The sequence below is a fragment of the Drosophila bipectinata genome, chromosome XR (assembly GCF_030179905.1).
Source record: "Drosophila bipectinata strain 14024-0381.07 chromosome XR, DbipHiC1v2, whole genome shotgun sequence".
Taxonomy (NCBI): Eukaryota; Metazoa; Arthropoda; class Insecta; order Diptera; family Drosophilidae; genus Drosophila; species Drosophila bipectinata.
This window is the reverse complement of record NC_091735.1, coordinates 22120154-22143837: the sequence shown is the minus strand read 5'-3', so window position 1 is coordinate 22143837 and position 23684 is coordinate 22120154. Positions and strand designations below refer to the sequence as shown.

The 23684-nt window shown below is 37.1% G+C and overlaps 2 protein-coding genes across 2 annotated transcripts in view; both read left to right on the top strand.

Annotated features, from left to right (window-relative positions):
- Bx (LIM domain-containing protein Beadex) overlaps window positions 1-23684 on the top strand; it is a 55369-nt gene that overhangs the window by 4820 nt on the left and 26865 nt on the right. The window lies entirely within an intron of this gene.
- On the top strand, window positions 4567-5534 carry LOC108126592 (uncharacterized). Its single transcript, XM_017243244.3, has one exon. The coding sequence runs from the start codon at window positions 4625-4627 to the stop codon at window positions 5162-5164; it is 540 nt and encodes a 179-aa protein (XP_017098733.2). The 5' UTR covers window positions 4567-4624; the 3' UTR covers window positions 5165-5534.

The window sequence follows — 23684 nt, the reverse complement described above, 5'->3', positions numbered from 1 at the left end:
TTTCGTGTGTGCAGTGATTTGTTTCCAGTTCCAGGGGCGCACTTCAAATCGCCCCTGTTTTGGAGGGGAACTCTCTGACATCATTCAATGCTTCTAATTTACGGATTAATGAAGGCACCAAATTTTTACATATGGAAATGGTAGCTCCCGGCGATCGTGGGAAGCGATTAGAGTTGAAAGTGGTGCTACTATATATATATTTTTGGTGGTGAAAAGTCTCACTCTCTAGCACATTGGTGGTCCAAACTCATTGGCATTGATGGATTGGCCCATAAATTTGTGATTTGTTAAGCTTCGACTGCCATTTTCCAGTGCAAGTCGATCACAGAAGTTAATTTCCAAAAAGGGGTTGGTGGCATTGCGTAATTGCATTCGCCCTGCGTGGGAGTCTAATCAGTGCTCCTGGTCAGCTTGAGGTCAAGCACAGGCCTATAAATATAGCTTAGTTTCATCTAGTCTTATCAATAATAAATATGAAATCCCTTGGATAAAAAAAAATAAAGCTCACCTAAAGTCATAAGATAAATTTCTATATATATTTCTATATTTCCTTTAGAAACAAACACTAATAATATTAATAACGATTATCGCCCGATGGCAAATGGATCTGGGATCTCTAGCCCGAGAAAATCGGATTGAAAGTCATAAATACGGCGCCCTTCATACGCTCACCTCGTTCATCCATCCGTTTGTGAGTCCATGAGTCCGTCCGTAGATAGTATCTCTGCCACCGTGGAAGTGTGGACAGTAAGAGAGAGAGAGAGAGAGAGAGAGTGGGGTGGCGACACGCGACGGCAGTTGCTTATCGCGGGTGACCAGAGAACCGCCACGTGCGATTTCGTTGCCAATTTCATTCATAGTTTGGCCAGCTCATGTGTTTGCCGACAATCGGGGTCACCAAAAAAGGGAAATGAGGGGAATTTTTAATTTTGGTTTTATTTTATACACATCTTTAATGAAAAATATAAATATCTTTAATCATGTTTGTTTAATTAGTAAAAATAATCATGAAAACCTATTTTATGAAAAGTGTTTTTTTATTATTTCTTGAATAGAATAATATGCTTTGAATATGCTTTTAAGATAAGATTAGGTCTTTAAAAACCATTAAAATATTTGTAGATGTAATTTTATTTTGACGTAATACTACTTAAACTTAAATATTATTTGTATCAAATGCTAATAATTTCAATTTTATAAAATAAAATGAATTTATAATACCTTTCTAAATTTTTATTCTCCATCCTTTCTAAATCTTTAAAAAATCGTTTATCGGTTTCGAACCCTTGACCTTTTGTTTAGAATTACATATTTTTACTTCAGAATAATGCCTAATTTTAGGAACTGCGAAAAATAATTATTTGTTTTGTTTTAAATTAAAAAATCTTTGAAATATCCATAATATATCAATAACTATATCATTTTTAATACCATAACATTATACCGTTTGTGTAAATAATGATTATTTATTGATAATGAAACTGAAATTTTAAAAATTTGACTAGGTGAAAATAAAACTTAAAAAATAATAACTTTTTGACAATATTTAATATACAACTTATAATGATTAGAGTTCCTACTATATTTCCTATTATATTTCTTAAATCCTAGCCTTAAAATAATAATCAGATTATTTTTCTATTTTATATACAAAGTTCCCCTTTATACCTATTTCTTTATCCCGAATTGCAAAACCTAGTGGTGGGTTGGGTAAGTTAAAATATAACAAAGACAGTGAGCGGTACCAGCAAATTTGCGTGCAATCGTTTGCCTGCGTTTTTAATGACTTTTTCGACTTCCCCCCAGACTCCCAGACTTCAGACCCCTCTCCCACCCCTCAGTACCCGCCATGGAGTGCATTTAATTCGATTATGAGACGCCGGGAGTGGTTCCATGATATAATAATAATTTTTGGTGGTGGCTGCTGGGCCGAAAAAGTAATTGAAACTCTGGCTGTCTCTGTGCGACGGAGTACAACTAATGTGGGTGTTAACGGTGTGTTAAGTGATTTTGCCATTTGTTCGCCCAGAATCGAACTCTAACTCGAGTTTGAACTCTCTTTCCACTTTTTTTTTTGACTTTCGACTTATCCCTGGATAAGTATCTTGGACCCAAACACACACACGCGTTTCGCACATATTTCAATCGGTTATTTTTCTTCATAGCTTTTCTTTTCTGGGAAAATTGAAAAATTGTAAGGGAGACGACGACGAAGTTTTCCATTTCCGCTTTAAAATCGACATTGGCAATTGCACACAAATGTATCGGCTTACAACTCCGCTCCTGTTGATTTTATTATTGGCCTTATTGTGTATTCCATTGTATTTCTATTTTATGATGGGATTAAAGCGGAGGTAGAGGTAGTTTTTTCGAAATTCTTTCATAAATATGATCCCGGTTCTATTTATTTTTTTGTCAACCCCGGAAATATAGATAAGAGTCTAGAAATGGATTTTTGAAAAATTTAAAAGAACATTTTCTACTTATTTAATCTTTTTTATAAAATCTTGTTTAAGATTGTTAAATATAAATCTAATTATTTTAGATTGTATTTTTCCGAAAGTTTTTCTCGACTTCTTAAACTAGTTAGGAATTATAACCATGCTTTGTTGAAGAACGTGTCTAAACTTGTTGTTATTTTCTGCCATAACTAGTTGGGAATCATAACATTTTCTTCAAAATATGAAACCCAATGCATAAACTATGATTATTTTAGTTTATTATCTTAATTCCTATAGTTTTTGATGAAAACCCTCATAAAAACTAACCAAATAAACCCAAAAATGTTTTATTTCCTAAATGATTTTATCATTTAATATATTCCCAACAAAAAAACAAAATTCATTATCATCCCAAGAACCGAAATCCCCAGTTTTTATCAAGCCATAAATATGGATTTTGTATCCCATATTAGCCAACGTCCCAGGTCGAGTGTCCTTCGAAAGCTGGTCCTCGTGACCGTTAATGGGTTAATTTAAATGTGCAATTTATCTTCGGGAACGGTGTCAACCCCAACCCAACCCAAACTCCCCTTATTATTTTTCTCGACAGGCTAATGAAAACTAAAAACTTCAATTACCAAAAGAGCCAAATAATGCGTTTTTAAACCCAAAAATGTAACCGAACCGAGAGCCGAACCGAACCGGGCCAAGAAATTGTGATAGATGAGGGTTTTCTGCCGGCTATGTGTTTTTTACGGGCCACTTGTTTGTTGTTTGTTGTGTGTCCTGTCCGCCCGGCTTTCTTTACTTTCACCCACCCCCTCGCCAGCCATCCAGAGGAACAAATCCGAACAAAGAGTGACCAAAGAAAATGGCAATAAATCAGTGTAAATAACACAAACACACACAGAAGTCGCTACTGATGGTCGGGGTGGCACGCTGCGAAAGGGTATCCTGTTTGAAATTTCCCAAAGGGGTGATTATTTAAAATTGTCCAACGCATAAATAGAAGTCAAAGTTAGCAGCAGCTGTGGGACTTGTTTCCCATCCAGGCCCATATCTTCCTCAAGCTGTTGCTCGAAATTTTCCAACAGTGCGATTATATTTTGTAACTAACTTGTAATATAAATGGACTATTATTTGGGAAATGGGAATACCAGCCACGGCGATAGATATATTTTTGGTAATTTTCATCCAATTCTTAAATGGAATAGTTTAAAAGATGTGGAGATCGATTCTCCATCGATCTGCATCACAATCTGGATAGAACATATTTTTTAAATTTTTTGTCAAATTTTCCAGGGGGTCCCCTTCAAAAACACGAGAAATGCCCATAGGACCCCTGGCTAAAGCTATATCATTGCCAATTCTCATCCGATTCTCAATCGGAGTACCTTAAATGATTTGTATATCGATTCTCCACCGATCTGCATCAAAATCTGGACAGAAAATATTTTTTTGATTTTTTGTCAAATTTTCCAGGGGGTCCCCTTCAAAAACACGGGGAATGCCCATAGGACCCCTGGCTAAAGCTATATCTTTGCCAATTCTCATGCGATTCTCAATCGGAGTACCTTAAATGATTTGTATATCGATTCTCCACCGATCTGCATCAAAATCTGGACAGAAAATATTTTTTTGATTTTTTGTCAAATTTTCCAGGGGGTCCCCTTCAAAAACACGGGGAATGCCCATAGGACCCCTGGCGAAGGATATATCTCTGCCAATTCTCATCCGATTCTCAATCGGAGTACCTAAAATGATTTGTAGATCGATTCTCCATCGATCTGCATCAAAATCTGGATAGAAAATATTTTTTAGATTTTTTGTCAAATTTTCCAGGGGGTCCCCTTCAAAAACACGGGGAATGCCCATAGGACCCCTGGCGAAGGCTATATCTCTGCGCATTCTCATCAGATTCTTAAGTATTAACAAAATAAATTAAATATAACCTTCCCATTGAAAACCAATTAGAAATTGAAACTGTTCCCACCGATAACTGTGATCTCCGAGATAAGCTGAGAACAGTTAGAACAGCTGACCCTGCTCTCCTCCTAGCTGATCTTCCTCTCTCTCTTGCGTTGCGCTCTCTCTCCCCATTTCCGATATATTAATCGATATCACCAAAACATAAACACAGAGAAGAAGAACCAAAGTGGCCGCTTGAAAGTACCGCGTAAAATATGTCTTCTGTTGAAGTGGAAAAACACCTAAAATCGCCCCAAGAAGGAGCCGGATCTCCTGGTGGGGCCGCAGCCGTGGCCATCAAGGAGGATGCCAACGAAACGGAACGTCTTGTGAAACTGATCACCGGAATGGGTTATCCGGAAGGCGAAGCCCGTCTCGCTCTCGCCCACAGCAACAACAACGTGCAGCGCGCCATTCAGATCCTGGTGGAAGGACACGGGGACGAGGAGGATGCCGCCACGCGGTCTCACCGTCGCAGTCGACGGCGCATTCGAGAATTGCGCAGCAGCCTTCTCGGCAATCCTGCCACCACCGATTACGTCATCAATCAGCTGATGACGCAGCAAAGTAACGTGAGAGCTTTGACGGAAATGCTAAACGGCGGCAGTGTGGAGGCCATGAAGCTGCTGCTGGCCGAGGAGGATGAGGGGAAGGAGGAAGAGCAGCTGGGTAGAGCTTTGGAGACGGAATCTCAAGAGGACTCTAATGGAGAGGAGGAAGAGGATGGGGAAGAGGAAGAGGAAGTGGAAGAGTAGGGGTAGGTTAGTCTAAGAGATACTCTATCGTATTACTCCGGTACTTCCGGTATTTGAAGCTCGAGGATCGTTTTTTTCTGATTTTTAATTTTGATATATTTTGAATATTTGTATTATTATTTTAAGCCACAAAAGAGGTATATTTTAAGTATATAATTTTTTTATTTGAAATGTAGAATTTTTAAGCTTAAAAAACAAACTAAAAGTTGTTACAAAATATTCAAGAAATATCTTAAAAATGTTTGTGTTTCTCGCAAGAAGCTCAGAAACTCTAAAATTCCCCTAAATACTCTATTAAAGTCTCATAACTCTCAGGAATGTACACTAATTTAAAGCCTTAAATATTAATAAATATATATAAATTAAATAAGCCTTAAATCTTAAATTATAATTTAACCGTTTCTTTGAAAAGTTGCCCTGTTTTAATAAAAGCTTAATATATGGATTTAAAGAACTATTTTTTAAAAATAGATGTAACAGGATATGGTTACAAATTATTTTGCTTATTAGGAAAGTATTTTTAGAATTAATCTTTAAACTACAATTTTTTTTTGTCAAAACATAATCTATTTTATTTATTTATTTTTTAGTTATTTTTATTTCTTAGGAAGGACTTTCTACCTTCACTCTTTCAATTATTTACATATTAAATTCAATCATTTCAAAAATACTCATCATCGCTCGATGATATTCCTCCATTTATTTATCCGGAGAACCCATCAAGGGACATTAAATGCATTACCCATTACCCCCCTTTCTTCCTAAATGAAATTAATTTTTACGGGCGGATGTGAGACTGACTCTCCGCCGGTCAAGAAGCGGAAACAGTAACAGAAACAAGAGCTGCAACCCTGTAGCACAAACTTGTCAACCCTTTTTTAGCTTGATGATTAATGATCGTAGTTTTTTTTTTTTATTTCTATTTATTTTTTTTGTTTTGCTTTCGTTCCAGTGTGTTTTTGTCCTGATTTCAATTTACCGCATACGCCTTGGAGTCGTTGCATCCATCCCCTTGGATATCCAGGAGCAGGAAAGAAAAGGCTACTCCGAGTCCGTTGAAAAATTCTAATTAATTTTGACTTGCAACCGTGTGGCAGTGGCAGTGGCAGAGTGTCAACCGCAGCCACGTAACCGCCGCCCGACACTATCTATCTCTTTCGGGTCGGAAACGGTACTGACGGGGCGCGTTTATCGCGGCTTGATCGGCGTTGCCACTGCCACTGCTTGTGGCATGCCGCAAGCAAACTCGTGGCGAAAAATCACTAAATCGGAAAATCAGAGAAAACCAGTAACCCTTCCTGACTTGACGGCTCTTGATATTTTTTTTATTTTTCACTTATTTTTTTGAAGCGTAGGCGTCGCCATCTCATTTATCAAGCTCTGCACAGTACCCCCTACCTCATCTATGAGGTGTCACCACCTCTCTGGTCTACTTAGTTGGGGGTTAAGATACCCCGGGAGTCAGTCAAAGGGTTAAGAATGAAAGGGAGAAGTAAGGTGGGTATTTAGGGGTATTTTCAGAGAGGTTTCTCATCTTTGGAGTAGGTGTATGGGGTTGGGGGTTTTAAATTACAAAATTATTATTAAAATTATCAGGTAGTATGCTTATATTATGAAATATATAAATATTTATTTTAAAATTTCCTTTTTAGAAGAAAGTCTTGATTTTGGAAAGAAAGGAGTTAAGATCTTTGAGAACTTTTCTTATGAGAAACACTTTTAAAAACACATATGAAGAATATCTTTTAAAATTTGTTAAATTATTCTAAATAAATTAATCAATTCAATTAAATTAATTTGTTAAATTTTGTAATTCTGTTGAAAGTGGGAAGTAAGGAAAGGTTTGACGGTAGAAGAGGGGTATGTATCTTCAAGGTAGGGAAGTGGGTTTTTGGGGATAAAAATCCTGACTATCCTAGTCAGAAAACTATCTTGCACTACTATTATGACTATTATTTTCAACACCACTATGTCTATCCTTTGAAGAAAACTTTAAAAATAACACAATAGCTAGTATTTTCTAAGATTTCCATGAAAATCTCAAAAAGCCACAAACTTACCCCACAATTACCAACTATTGTGTGACCTTTTGACATTCTTTTCCAATTCTTTTTCAAAAATCACTTCTCAAGTTGGCTTTTGAAATTTTTTTAAAAAGTGCAATTGTTGCGTGCCTCCGAATTAGAGTTTTTTTTTTTTTTTTTGTAATTCGATACCGCGATGACGGCTCCTGACGATGAATGCCCTGCAATCACAATCTAAAAATCAAAAAGCAGTCCTGCCAGTTCCCTGTTCCTTTACAGTTATTGTTTTGGGCCGGGGTGAAGGGAGTAATAATGAATCCTGATTCAGGGAGGGGGGGTTGAGGGAGGGAGGGGAGAAAGCCAATATGTTGTTGACAACAAGCCGGGTAATAATAATTGCGGGTAACAAAGAAGCGTGCGAAAAAAAAAGAAAAAAGTCAAAAGCGAACAAAAAAGAAGGAAAATATGCGATAATTGCTGACAAGAGAAGATATGCATCCTTAAGATACATATTATTATATCGATATGATACGATATAAATTACAAAAGTCCAATGAAGGTCCTTCCCAAGAGAATTGATCCAAATCCTTCAGCACTACCCCGACTATCAATAACCGCAGTTTTGAAAGGAAATGCAAATTTTTATTTTTTTATTTCATTTCAAGTGGTGGGGGGGTACCATGTTTGTCATGAGCTCATTTTTTATTTGCACAAGCGCTTAATTGTGTTACAAAAAAAAAAAAAAGAAAAAAATAGAAAAAGGGGCGAGAGTCCTGCGGCAGAGAAGGCTTCACTTTCAGAAGGAGCAGCTGCCGAGGGCTGCCAATTAATAGATGGAAATGGATTTGCGTAAGAAATATGCGTTGCCATTTCCACTTTTCCACAATTTCCATATCAGAAGCAGAAGGGAGAGAAGGGCAGGAGGGGGGTGTGGTGCAGAGGACCAACCAAAAGGACGACAGCACCGAACCAGAGACAATTAGGCAATTATTTGCGCAAAGGATCAAAACCAAAACAAAAAGCCTTCCAACCCCAACTTTTCTCTTCACTCGCTCTTGCTCTTTCTCTTACGTTTGGTGTTGTGGGAAAGCGCATCTGTGTATGTGTGTGTGTTTTGTGCCAAATTCCAAAGCCACAGGAATGAAAGAGCCCAGTGACCAGCTAAGGGATACCAATTTAGACTCATTCCTGCATTTCTCCTAACCACTAGGTTTTCCACAAAAAGCGAAATAACTTGGTTGGTTTTATAGATAATTGATTTAAATTTTATATGATAGTTAGTGATACTTAATACTATGATTATACAACGTTTCAGTTTATTTGGTTTATAAATTAAAATATAATTTAATTTTGGGGGAATTGTGAAGTTTTCTTTTCGGTGTAAGTCTGGGGAGCTACCGGCTACCGGCTTTTAATTGAACATGAGCAATTAGCGTGCAATTTGTTTCGCTCGCGAATATATATTCCAACGGTAAATGGGGGCAGCCTGCCACCACCGCTCCCCTCTTGCACCGTTCACGTGTGCCACGTGTATTTCCACTTTTTTTTTTTTTTTTGTGTGCCTCGTTTTGTGTCTCTTGCGAAGAAACGCACTTGAGCAGAATTAATTTTAAATAGGGCTCTGCACGCGGCTAAGTGATTATGTCCTAAGCAGAAAGCGAAAGAGAACGCAATAGAGGGGGGGGGGGGGGAGGTAGAGTGGGGTGGTAGGGTGGAAAGGCTATTCATCCACCACCATCCCCACCCACTCGTGACCCCCTGAGTCCACCACGGCCTGTGTCAGTTGCTCGCATGTTTAATTATAATTAAAAAGCACAGCATCCCGCCCAACCCCCCTTCGGGCAGCTAACCTGAGATCCATAAACATTAAAATGGTTAATTGAGTGCTTAGTGTTGGTCCTTCGTCCCTCTGCAAGGATGCGGCAAAGTGCAGCCTCATATTAATTATTTTAATTGAAATGTTCATTATTTTACATCTAATTTAGTGGCAGAGGTGCGTGTGGACCTCCCAACCCCGACACAGTGGGGCAAGAAAGGGGGGGAGTAAGAAATTACTTATTTTAATCTTGGAAATATTTTATAACATTTTTATTTGATTTCCTTATAATTCATTTCCAATTATAACCACTGTTTCTCATTTAATTCTTTTTATTTTTTTTTATTTTTTTTTTGGGGTTGTTGTTGGGTTTATTATAAATTTTTAATTGGCTTTTTATGTATGAATAATGCCCGGCCACGGCCCTGCCCCTGCAACACAATTTTCCCACCCGTGGAGTTAAGAGTCGTTTTTAAAAACCAGTAGAGAAGCTCCTGGTTCTTGTCTTCATCCCTTCAACCCCTTTGCCACTCTTCACTTTTTGGATATCATTATTTTTTTTTTGGTTTTTTTTTTAGAATTAATTTATTGTGCGGTTTTTGTTCAAAATTAGTATAAGTAACGGAACAATAATAACAATCATTCAAGGTGGCTTAATAGGGGGGAGGAGAGTAAGGGTTGACCTAACTAACAGGGTAAAAAAAATAATGGGAAATATCCTTTGAAAAAACGTAAAAACTATTTTGTAGCTCCACCTACACACGCATACAGGTGACACACAGGTGCGCCTACGCAGCCTTCCATTACAGTGGTGCCCAGGTGCGAGGTGCCCAGAGCTCTAACAGCGGTCTAACAGAGCCACCCTAGCGAAGCACCTGTGTGATAGGCAGCTGGACGGCAAGAGCGGCATCCAATCGCAGGGCTCCAAGCCCCCAAAAAGCTAAATCAACCCTCGCATTTGAAACACCGAGAAAGGGAGAGAGCAAGAGAGCTCCAAGTGGCAAGCGGCAAGAGAGAAAGCCAGAAGAGCTCCCCCCCAGCCAGATGCCGGTCTCAGCTTATCACAATAAGCCAAATAGAGAGCAAGCGAGAGAGCGCCATTGAGTAATATGAGTGTGCGAAAGAGAGAGAGCGAGAGAGTGTGCGAGAGTGGGAGTGCGGGAGAGCAACCACCAACATTTCATTCATGCAGCAGCCTCGAGACCAAACGCGGCACATTCGCAAAGTGAACTTCGGCGCTGGCGGTCGTGTGTGCGCTTGTTCCACAAAAACAAAAACATCAAACAACAAAACAAAAACGTAAACGATAACAGAGATCGAGAACGAGTACAAGAAGATAAATAAAAATTAAATCAAAGTAATCATAATTTGGCCCAAAAAACAGACCAACTAAATAAATTTTTTTTTTTCGGTGTACGTACGCGTGTGTGTTTAAATTAAATAGCCAACAACAGCAGCCCCCCCTTCGTGCGCAATTATTTGAAATATGCAAATTTACGATCTAACTAATTGAGTCGAGACGAGAGTGTGTGCGTGCCGCCTGTGTGTGTTAGTCAGTGTTATTGTTGTTGGTGTGTGCGGCAGGTGTCGCTATTTCCCCCCCCCAAGACCCCCTCGGCGACCTCGCTACTCGTGATCTTGTGCGCCCACACACACACATACTACTCTACCATTTATCCCAAACCAAAAACACCCCAACTAACTAACGGTTAACGATCTCACGCTGCCTCACCCCCCACCCCACCCAAAGCTCCAGTCCAGCCACTGCTCTTTCTCTAGCTCTGGCTCTGGGGTCTCTCTCTCTTGGTCTCGCCGGGTGTACTCTTCTCAGCCTTCGCCTTGGGTGCGTGTGGTGAGTGGCGAGAATTCGCATTCAATTAGCGCAAATTGAATAACATAAACAAAAGCAAACGCAACAAAAAAAAAAAAAAAAAAAAAAAAAAAAAAACGGAAAAAACGCATTCCTCAGTGCTTAGTGGCAGTAGCAACAACAACAACAACAACAACAATTGTATAATAAACGAGCGCAGCTAAATAAATAAAGAGAAGAATTCTACCGAAGAGAAAACAACAACAAACATAAAACAGAAACAGGAGCAGCGGCAATAACAACAACAACAACAACAACAAACAACAATAGCAATAGTAGCAGTAAACAGTTGCACTAACAACAACAACAACAACTCAATCTCCGCATATGTAAGTCGAAACTAGAAGACGATCCTTTTAATTAGCTTGCGTTAGCGTTAGTTTTCTCGTCTCTGGGCTGTTTATTTTCGCCATTTGTTCTAATTAAGAACCAAAGAAGAAGAGTCGCCCCCCCTAGTCGCCACCCCCCTTTTGTTAATTGCCTCCGTCTCGGATTTCTTTGCCGGGAAGAGAGTCTGCGACCAGAAGAATTGCAATAATCAGCAGAAAATATTGAAAAGAAAGCTAAGTTGGCAAAATAATCATCAGAAAAGAATGGGGAGGATATGGATATGGGTTTTGAGGATGTTTTTCTTCGGAGGAAGTGAAGCTACCAAGGAAGCTGCCAGTCTTCATTTCAATTCCATAAATAAACTCTTAAAAAAAACAAATATTAACTAAAAGTATTGAAATCTATAGTTTCTATGACAAGTTCTTAGGATTCTATACAAAATTATAGATACTTTATCTAAACTTTAATCTAAAAGAAAGATTCTATCGAGGATAAAAGAGAGTTTTTTGGATTTTTTGGAAAGGGGTTCTTTAAACTATTTCATAAGATTCTTATAAAAATCTTATTCAAACAATAACATGTTAAGATTCAGGATATAATGGTAATTCTGAAATGGTATCTCGAAAGTATCCGGTAGGGAATAGGCTCTTAGAATTAGAGAAGCCTTTCTTCAAATAAAATGTCTTAAAAAAGGTCTATTAGAATTCTAAATTCTAGATCATGAAATAATTAAAACTTGATATGATATGATATGATTTGATATTTTTTTCTGCTTCTACTATTTCTTCTGAAAATATCATTCAAAATTCATATAAGACCCTCAAGGGTCCTCTAAAAAGTCCTTTAAATAACGAAAAATATCTAGGAACTACATCTATGTCTAGGTATTTCGAAATTGGCTAATTGGATAGCAGTAGTATCAGTTTGGTTTAATAGTTTGAGAAACTTTTTAAGAAACTAAGAAATAGTTATACATAAGACTATTTTAGTTATATATATTTATATCTTATACCATGGCTTTTTTTCTGAATTCTTTTGAAGTTACCCCTAAGGATAAAGATCTTAAGATCTTTTGTATATAATTTAAATATTATATTTTTGTAGACATATTCTTAGAGATACTAAAATATAAAGAGTATCTAGTAGTATTTATAAAGAATAGATAAAATAATGGTTCGTAAGGTTCGTAATCTAATAAAGAAGATAATGAATGAAGAATGTAAGGAAGTAAGAATTTCTCACAAATTATTTAAAACTTGTGAGATTTTTAAAAGGTTTTCAGTAAAATCATTAGCTAATCATATATTTAGAATAAAACCGATATTTCTTCCTTAATTCTTGAATAATCTTCCTTTCACAATTACTTCCACTTTCATAGCCCTCTAACACCCACGCCCTCTAATAGTTTTCAATCCATAATTAGTGTTCTGAAAGTCACTAGACTTTTCCAGTTGGTTTTATCCAATTAAGATATTTTTTTCCTGTTATTTGGATGCTTGTTAGTCGTTTTTTATGGCAGACTAACACTTTTCCGCGTGCCACTCCTAGAAGTGCCTTTTCCAAACATCTTCCACTCATTTTCCGTCTTTTCCTTGAGGCCTTTCGTTCATGGGGATCTCAGTTGGAGCATCTAATTGCAAATTTCACACATTTGCATGCCCATCCGCCCACACCTCCAACCAACCTCCTACCTCCCACTTACTTTTTTTTTTCGTACTAGCCCTCCATTATTTAGTTTCCAAGTCGAGAGATGTTGTTGTCAGTCAGGCAGGCCATTAATGCCAAATGCGTGTCTGTCAAGTAAGTTCCTTTCCCTGCTCCTCTTTTTGACAACAGAGAGAGTGGGGTAGAGAGAGATGGAAGACAGCTAGAGAAGTGCAGTGCACGTTGCATTAATTAACATTTAAACAATAATTAAATTATTCATACAAATGTGGCAAATGTAAGCTCTGAATGCGAAGAAGAGAAACGGAAGAGAAACAGCAACAACAACTGCCTATTAGTAAGGCTTATTGCCTGTCTGGCTACCGCTCTTACCTCTCTGCAACCCCCCTCCCTCCCCCGGAGATGTTATCTTGCGGAGGCCGCGCACGCGCACCTCCAAAGATCCACAGATCCAAAAGATCCGTCCAAGGAGGAGCCGGAGTCGGAGCAGCAGCACAGTAGCGGCCCATGTTTCTGATGATGACGGCGACGCACCTACATGCAACGCCCTCTCAAGCTCAAGCTCACGCCACCCCCATCCCCTTTTAGAGGCTCCCTCTGATGGCCAACACTGATCAGCAGGAAATGAATTTTTGGCAAAAAAAAAAAAATTATAGCATACTTTTTAACAAATTTTGGGTTAAAAAAACGAGTGTTTTTTGAAGAAGTGTTAATTTTTGTTTATTAAAAATGTATAATTTATAAACAAAAATTAATAAAATATGTTTTTTATTTTAATAATTACAGAAATGTATATTTTTTTCTTCTTAAGGCTATAAAGGATTCCCTTATTTTGTTTCATTTTTGAGAAGGGAAACGTATTTTCATCACAAAAATATAATTGTTTTTCTTAAATAATATTTATGAAATAAAATTTAAAGATTTAGTAATCCTAGAAAATAGAAAAATTTCTAGAAAATAGTCCTTTCAGCCTCAGAGCTTCATTATTAAAGCTGTTGAGGATATTTTTGGATAAAAACAGTAGATATAAAATAATTAGACCATTATATAGTACATTTTTGTGTATCTATGTTATGTTTTTTAAGATTCTTAAGGTTTTTGTGGTTTATTTAAAGCTTAAAACTTAAAACTAATATCTCTCTTTAGGATTTCATTAGATATTTGATAAAAAAAGGGAAAATAGATTTAATATTAGGTAATAAAATGAATACAAAAATATTTGAAAAAATGAGATAACTATAAATTGAATAAAATACTATATAATCTAATAAATAAATAATTTTAAAAATGAAAAATAATTTAAATAAAAAAAAATCTCGTTTCAAAAAGGATCTATATTTCAACTGACCTTTGTAGCCCAGTGTAATTGCCACACATTGCGAATGTGCCGCTTTAATGCTAACAACTTGCTTAGGCCGTGTCTCTCCTTTGTACCCCTCCACCCTCCCCCTTCCAACAGCAACTCTCGTATTTCTTCTACAAGTCTGTGGATCTTGTGGCGTGTTCTTTGACCATTCCACTTCTCAACCTACCTCCCCTCCCTGCTCCATTCCTGCTCCGGTAAATCCTTTAATTTATGACACTCTGGCAACCAACTAGAACGGACAACACGATCAGTGGGTAGTTGGCTAGCTAGCTGGGGTGAAGGGGGGTGGGCAAGAAGGGGGCAAGGTAGGGGCGGTAGGAGGGGCGGTAACATGACAACAATTTGCAAATATTTTATTAATAAATGGCATTGCGTTCATTTCGAAGCTGCAAAAAGCACTCCAGATCCAGGTCCCCGAAACTTGTTGTTGAAACAAGGCCCACGAGGGGTGGTGAGGGGAGTGAGGGGATAAAGCCAGTCTGCAATTGGTAGCATGCAACTTGGATTGTGGCAGCTAAATTAAATTAAAATAAAAGTGCTCTAAGGTTGAGCCCAAAAAGACAGGCACTAAAAACAGTAGATATTCGATAAAAGGGAAGTATAAATTTTATAAAAATGTAGGATTTTTTAAATAAATTATTAATTTAAAATATATATTTTATTTTCAATTTATACTAGGTTTGTTCTAGGCAGGTTCTACTGTACTTCTGGGCCAGTTTTGTGGGCAGTTGGCGGCCAAGCAAGCGAATCCGAAAAAGCCAAAAGCCGGCCAGCCTGGCAAATTGAAATCGAAAAAGAAAACTCGTTAATTAAAAAGTTAACATGTGGGACCGTGTCGCCGCAATTAGAGATGAGCACGTGAACCACTAGAGATGAGAGATTGCCGATCGTGAGAGAATTGTATTCGGATCCTCTTTTAATCCTCTCTCTCCTTCCATCCTTATTATTAATAATCATGATATGCAAATTGAAGGGAAAAACGCAAAAAAAAAAAAAGTAGGAAATTAAAGGGGTGGAAACCTGTTTAAAAAAATGCATAATTATTTTTATTATATTTCTCTCTCTCTCTTACGCCAAGCTTGGCGTAAAAATGAAAAATTTTGGTGTGGTGCGTTGAATAATGAAACAGTTATAAATCAGATTGGTATAAAAGTCAAGATTGTGTGTGTCGGTGACATAACTGAACCTTTTCAAACCCTTTTTTTATAGCCCTTCTCTTTCTAGAGAGCATTCATCCATCTCTCTCTCTCGGTTGCTTGCCCACATTTCGTATTTTGTGGTCGTTTTCATTATAATTGGTTTGAAATTAATTTGCCAATTACACGATCTCACATTTAATTGGCTTTTAAAGGGAAGGAAGGCCCGAAGTAAGGAGTAAGGAGTGGAGTGGATGGCGCACAAGAATCGCACAAGTCTTCTGAACAACAAGGAGAAGAAGACTGAGAAGAGAAGAGAAGAATTGGTAGTGCGTACTCCTTGGGTTTCAAAGCCGCTGCTTTTGATTCTTTTTTTTCTCATTGACTTTGCCCTTTTTTGTCGTTTTTCGTTTTTGTTTCTACAAAAAGGGGGAAGTATACAATAATCATGATGATGATCATTATGATGATGATGCTGGCAACATCATCATTAGCTGCCCCAACATACATACATCCTTGTCTCCTTCGATTTGGGTAAATGAGGCAAGCAGTGCGTGCGACATTCGCTTTATGTGCCGACAGCCGACAAAGAATGATTCTCTATCTCATCTCATTCCCCATACCATCCCCACTATATATATCTCTCTTTCTCTTTCTGTTCTTCTTCTTTCTATATCTCTATCTCATTCTGGTCTTATCAATTTGCAATATTCATTTTTGCATAATACGCAAGCGGGGTATGCCATTATCCTGAAGTGCACTGCGAGAAAAAATAAAGAAATTAAAGATTGAGAATATGGTATTTTTGGGAAAATATGATACCTATATGATACCTGGTACTTGGTTCTTTTCCTTTGAAATGGAGCCTGGTAATTGGTATTTATTATAAAATCTACAAAAAACTAAGGTCTGGTAGTATTTTTAGTTCAAAAAACCTTCCATTATCCTTCCAAATTGAAGTTTAAGAGTATTTTTTCTGGAATATATGATACCTGGTACTTGGTACTTTAAACTAGTAGCTTTACAGTAGATCCTGGTACCTGGTATAAGTATTAAAAAATCTAAAAAGAGGTCTGATATGGTCTGTTAGGTCTGATAGAATTTTTAGATCCATTATCCTTTCATTAAACTGACATGGCCATTATCCTTAAGATAATAAATGCTGATAAGGTCTTATAGGATCTTTTGCTCCATTACCCTTTTCCTGGCAGTTTTTCTGGAATATAAGATACCTGTTACTTCTACTAGTAGCCTTAAAATAGAGCCTGGTAACTGGAGCCTGGTATGTATCATAAAATCTACAAAAACCCAGAGACATATAGTATTTCAAATTTATTTGAAAATAGCTATTTTATTTTAGCTATTTTTTATTTCAAAATAAATTATATTTTATAGACTAGGTAATACCCGGTACTTATCCCTTAGCCTTAAATAAAAGCTTGCTTTTTTAAGAGTATCTACAATTTTCTGTCAAAATCTTAAACCAAAAATATAAATATGTACCTTTTTAATCCCTTTAAGTAATAAATATTTGTTATATATATATTTTTTTTTAAGTGTACCTTGGAGAAAGGTAACAGAGACGGTGCAAAGAGGGGGGTAGACTCGCGTTAATTGGGTTGAACGTGCCGAAGTGGGAAAACCAGTTCTCCGCACTCCACTCGCACTCGCACTCGCCCAACAGTTTGCGGCCAACAATTTTAACTAAAGCCTAAACACTTTTAGTTAAAATGCCAATTAAAATATTCTTTTTTTTTTTCTTACCCATTCTCTTCGCTCCCGATCCGATCCGTTTCGTTCCGTTCCAAATCGAGCTGCTTGCTTCTTGGCCATTTTTTTTTACTGGCCAGGTTGGTTGGTTCGGGCCGGCCGCCTCTTGGCCTCTCCGTTGATCGATGGGAGACCGACCGGAGACCGAAGACCGGAGACCGCCGACCATCCACCGTCGACGACTCGAGGCGAAATAAATGCAGATGTCAATTAGAGGCTCATTAAAAAAAACTCCACACAAAAGCGCAAACATCCAACATCCGAACTGGCTAAAAAGGGTTCCTTTTGGCTTTTTTCCAGTAGGCAACTCTTCGTCCTCCTCCATCCTCCTCCATCTCTCGGTGGAACTTGATTTCCTACATGAGCATCACTTGCACTTTTCTAAAACTCTCAGCTTCTCATCCACTCAGCCTCACCTTCAGGATCATTTCAGTTCAGTTAAGTTTTTGGGCTGGCATTGGGCCTTTAGAGTTGCCCCCACTGGGTCCCTCTCAGCGAGCGGATGACTCCCTGCCACTTCGTGGCAACAAACGAATGCATCACCGAGGCACAGATTCGAGATCCCAGACTTGGTAGAATCGTCCAACAGCCAGCCGCCGCCCATCCCAAGGATCCCCAGTCACAGTCTCAAGTCTCAGTCCCAGTTGGAGTCGCAGTCGCATTCCAAGGCACAGTGGTTTACAGGTGGGAGGTATTATGGTATTTTTTTAAAAGGGTTCTGATATATTAGGCTATTTCTCTGATTTTATTTCAAAGTTTTTCAATAATAATGCTGGAGAGAATGTTTAAAATATTTTTTTTTTAAGAAAAATATTGTTTTCTCTAGAGTTTCGAAGTCTTTCTTTAACTTTTTTTCCATTTTTGAATAATTTCTCTTATTTTATATCAATTTTTTCCTTTATAGTGCTGGAAACAAAATCAAAAATATTATTTTCTGCTAAGTTTTGAAATTTTTCCTATACTTTTTTTAGTTTCTGAATAATTACTTATTACTTATCCTAAAAACATAATTATAAAATGTATAAAAACAAAAAATCGTGCTGTAAAGTTTCGAACTTCTTCTTTTTTTATTTCTAGTCTCTAAATAATTTCTCTAATTTCCTAATAATTTTCTCTAATAATATACAATTTTAAAACTATTATTTTCTGTGGAAGGTTCGAACTCTTTTCTTTTTTTTCTACTTTTTGTTTGATTTGTTCCACTGTACTCTGTTTTCTGGCCGCGCTGAGTGAAGGTGATTTAAAAATTTTGTCACATTTTCAGTACAAAGATTTTGGTATTTTTTAATGAGCTCTCGGGGATTCTCGGCTCCTCGGTCCCCCTCCTCCTCCTACTCCTTGGCCTCAGTGGAGGCTCTGGCTTTTTTCCTCCCTGGGACCTGTGATGACCAGACTCTTGGCCTGGACATTTCTGATCAGACTTTTTTTTCCTTTTTTTTTTTTCGGTTACGGCTTTTGTTCTTCGATGAGTTGCAGGGAAGACCTATGGAATAAAAGTGCAAATTTTACCTCAAGATCGCTCTCTTTGCTGACTTTTCGCTCATTTATACATATATATATTTTATTTTATTTATTTTTTTTTGTTTTTTGGTTTTTGGTTTTGTTTTATTTAAATTGTTAATGTGAGTGGAGCCCTGTCTTTGGGGAATTAGCACAGCTTTTGTTCTTGTTATTGCCAACTTGTTAAAATTCCAATCATTCGAAGGGAATGGCCATCGCCATCGCCATCGCCATCGGCAAGGACAACGAGGATATGATATGTTCCAATGTTCATAAATTCAACACGTCGCCTGGGGATATACATACATATATATATTTTTTTTTTTAGTGACCAATTTTGGGATTCCATAATAGTTAACCCAGGCAGTCTTGAAGAGATTCTTACTTAGTCTCTCTGTGTAATACAGGTGTTTTTGGGGTTAACAGTACAGGTTAATTACAAGCTTAAGATTCCTCTTTTTTTTTTTGTTTTTTCTTTGTGGCTTGGATGGTGGCACGCAGGCGCAAAGAAAAAAATACGGCCGACGTAATTAATTAGCGAATGAAAAGCGTATGCAACAATAATTATAAAAGTGGAAAGGCAATTATGCAAAAAAAAAAAAAAAATACAGGAGATGATGAGACAGGAGGAGGGAGGAGAGGCAGGTGGAAGAAACGTGCAACGAAGCCCGCCACGCAATGCGGATGCAATTGTTGTTTTTATTTGTGTTGCCCCGCTTGTTTGCGGTTGCTGTTTGCTGTTTGCTGTTGTTGTTGCTGCTGCAACTTGCAACGCATTAAATTAAGTTGCCAAAGCGCAAGAAAAAATGGAAATTACATGCAACACAAACACAAACAACAACAACAACCACACACAATTGCACACTCGCTCATTAGAATTAATTGACTTTCCATAATTGAGAAAACAATGCGGTGGCGTTGACGACGAATACGACTACGACGACGGCGACGACGACGACGGCGATGACGATGAAAGAGGCAGCCCACTTGCTTACCGATGCACTGAAAAAAATCAAGAATGCTTTCTAAATGGGTCAAAGAATGGTTAGAGACCCTTAAGGGCTAGAAAATTGCTTCAAATAGAGATTCTAGGAGTAAATATTTGATGTTTTTTTTAATAAAATAAGAACTATGTATAGAACAGGTTGGGAATTTTAGGCCTAAAAATCTTTTTATTAAACAGCCTTTAATGGTTTTTAAAAATATTATTTTAACAATTTATTTGAGAGCTTTTTTTCATAAAATACTATATAATACCCGATACTTCGTACTTTATACTTCATACTTCATACTTCATACTTCATACTTCATACTTCATATAAGAAAATAATACTAAAACCTAAATAAATAAAAAATGCTATAATCATATACATAAGTATATATATTTTCCCTGAAAATTGGAGTCCAAACAGTAACCTTAACCACCTAGAACTCCCCCACATCACTAAACATGTTAGCTCATTTTTCTAGGGTATTTAGAGTTTCGTATTACTGTGATTTGTTGACTTTTCCGCCGTATTTCCCCTGATTATTATTAGGCGCATTAAGTGCGCTTAAAATGAAACGAAAATGCAAATAAATTGCATTTAATTTGCCACTCCAAACCGAGTGGAGCTGCCCTCCTCTGGGCGGGGGGAGCTGTGCTGCCATTTTAATTGGTTTTTTACACGCATTAGCATAACAGCAACATCAACAGCAGAAAGGGGGAAAAAAAAAGCTAAACAAAAAGTAAAGAAATAAAAACAAAACAAAAAAATAAAAGAAAACCATACAGAAGAGCATCATCAAAAGATTTCCCCCCTTTTTTTTTCGTATGTTCTATGTTGGCGGGTGTTTTGTGGGTGGGCGTCTGTTATATATATGTATATGTATATATATTTTTCTGTTACGAGTATGAGAGGTGTCTTGGCTAAGGATTTTGATTAAGATTTAGTGAGAATGCTTTTAGCCAAGCGCATAATTCAATTGAAATTGCGTTTTATGCAACAGTTGCAACAACAATTGGCACAAATTGTACGATTTTGATTGCGTTAATTAAGCAAAAACTACATTGTGATTAAGTGTGGTCTTGGAGAGGGGTGTAGGGGTAGCGGTAAGGGGTAGCGGTATAGGTAGGGGGTAGTCTAAACACGTCAGCGACTGTTTTAATTAGACCATTACTACTAGGCGGGCTACATAGATAGTATATCTAGTGGTCTATTTTGAGAAACAGAAATACTGAGTCTAATTGGTAGAATAGTTTTTTGCTATAAAGTAGGTTTATGGTTTAATGTTTTATAAATAAATTTTCTTGATTTTTTTTAGAAGAATTTTTAAAAGAAGTAAGAGATAAGGACTATGAGAAGATGATCTTAAGGGTTCTAACTACTTTTTTAAAGAAGGATTTAAGAGGTTCTTGGTATAAAAATAAATAAGAGAGAGTGTATAAAGTGGGTACCATAGTAGGTTTATCATAGAGGTTCATAAAATGTTCATAGAGGTTTCCTATATATGGAGTTTCTTCAGCCAATAGAAACCAAGAGGAGTTAAGGTTAGAGTTAGAGTTACGGACATGTGGACACTTATTTTTTATAGAATCCATAGCTGATAATTATAAGTAGTTTATACTTAAAAGGGGAATACTTACAGACTTTCCTGATAAATTACTTAAATACTAGTTTAAAATAAGTTAAAATAAATAGCCATTCTCCAAAAAATTTCTTACAAAAATAAACCATTCTAACATCCCAAACACATGCCTAACAGTGCCATTTTAAATGACACCTTTGACCATAATTAGCTACATTTTAAGTTGCCGCCCCCTCTGTGATTACACATAGAATAGGAAACACTATCTATCTATTGATAGTGTTTCCCGCCCCTAGTCCGTAGCCTCCCTCCTCTTTGGAAATTACGCAAGTTGATGATGTCTCAGGTCAATTGCCGATTGACGCCTCTCATTCTCAAACTGAATGGAAATGTTGATTTCGCGAATGGCGATTATGCCAGAAATCAAATAACAAGATAGATCAGTTTCCCCTCCTTACCCATTTCTATATAACATTACTATATAGTCATCTATTTAAAATCAGATGGTGGCATTGCTGAACCGCGTGTGGATGCTGTTGTCGTTTTTGTGTGTTTTTTTTTTTTGTTTTTGTGTTTTAATTGGCTAGAAATCGAAAATAAATGTAAATGTGCAGGCAGGCAGGCAGGCACAAATGCAAATGGACATGATTTATATGGAATAAACAAACTATTAAATTGTGTGCACAGGCTAGCTAAATTTAAATACTAAATTGCCAACGAATCTTGGTTTGAATTTGATTGCAGCCAGTGTGTCATGTTCTTGTCGTAGATTGTTGGTTTTTTTTTTTTTTTTTGCTTTTGTAGAGGGTTACATAGATTTACACTTAAGTTTGCGCTCGACTAGAGCCGGGGCATAGAAGCGCGCGTTTTTAAACGCCCTCCAAAGCCAGACAGTTCTGTAGGGGGTCTGAGAGTGTTGGAAAGTGATGAAAAGATAAAGGAAAAACTTAAAAGATTGCTCTAAAAAATGTGTTAAGCTTTTAAGAAAGCTAAGACTTTGGGTTAAGGCAGAGTTTTCATTTAAAATAAATGAAGAAATTGTTTGGAACTCAAAAATTGTGATTTTATAGTGTTGGTTAACGATAGAAGAAATTAGTATTTGAAAGGGGGCTTTATAAGGAAGGGTATACTTAATACTATTGAGTTTGTTAAGGCTTTAAGATGAGTAACTGGTACAATACTAGTTTATAGTAAGATCTTTATAAGATTTTAAGGGAAAATAGTGTTGGTAAGTGCTAAAAAGTTTAAGAAAATTATTACAGAATTTCGCTAGAAAATGTTCTAATTTTTTTGAGAAGGAAATTAGAGGACATTAGGGTGATATTTGGAGAAAGACTTGACTTATTTTATGAAACATACACAAAATTAAAGATATTAAGATATTAAGAGTGTTGGTAAATGCTAAAAATTATTTTAAAAAATTATCTAGAAAGTTGTCGGAATTTTTTGAGAAGTAAAATAAGACATTTGAGTGATATAAAGAGGAAAACTTAACCCAGTTTATGAAACATTTACAAATTTAAAGAGATATAGGATTAGATTAAACATGTTAAGAGTGTTGGTAAATGGTGGGAAATCCTAAAACCAGAATAGTTATATTATAAAGAAAGACACTACCTTTAACTTGCCCCACTGTGCCTTCTAAATGAATAAAAATATGAAAACAAGACTTTCATTAACACCGATCAAACAATGTTCAACTATATCTCCCTCGTATGCCTCGTTCCGCCCCCCATTATTATTTTTGTTTTTTTTTTGGCTAACACGATAATGATGGTGGTAGTGGTGGTGGGTCAGGCTGCCAATTATCGCATGGAGCCACTCGAGGGGGGGGCTTGTGGCAGGCAGCATCCAGTGGTCGGAAAGAGAGAGATATGTATGTACGTAGAGCAGCTGCCAATTAGTTTGCAACGTTCGGTGTGAGCCTTTGTTTGTTTTGTCTTTTTTTTGTTGTTGTTGTGTTTTTGTTTTTTAATTACAACTGCAACACTAGAGGCTCCTAGACTAGAGTATAGTCTTGGAGGGGTAACTGAATAAATGAATGAATGCCAAAAAGAGTTAGGAAAGCGTCTCAAAAGACAACCAAATGGGAAGTGCAACATCATTAGCATTTATTGTAAAATTAACACTTTCTTTAGAAGAAGCATGGTTTTACAGACACTTTTCACATAATACTCGGTATTTTTTTCAAGTGCTTAGATCTGATTTTTTTTTTTGTTGTAGCCTACATTGGGGCCCAAAAAGGGACTTCAAGGGGCAGGCGGCATAAGACACACACAAACACACTCCCATTCAGTGGAGAGGCGTGTATGTCTAAAAGTAGTCATCATTAAAATTCCTACAGTGACACAACGGGCCGGGGAGACTGCCCAGAAGAATGAGAGAGCGAGAAAGAGAGAGGCGGCCCACAGACCGAGACAGCAAGCAGTCCCCAACTGGGCGGCAAACAAAAACCAGAACACAATGGTGAGGATA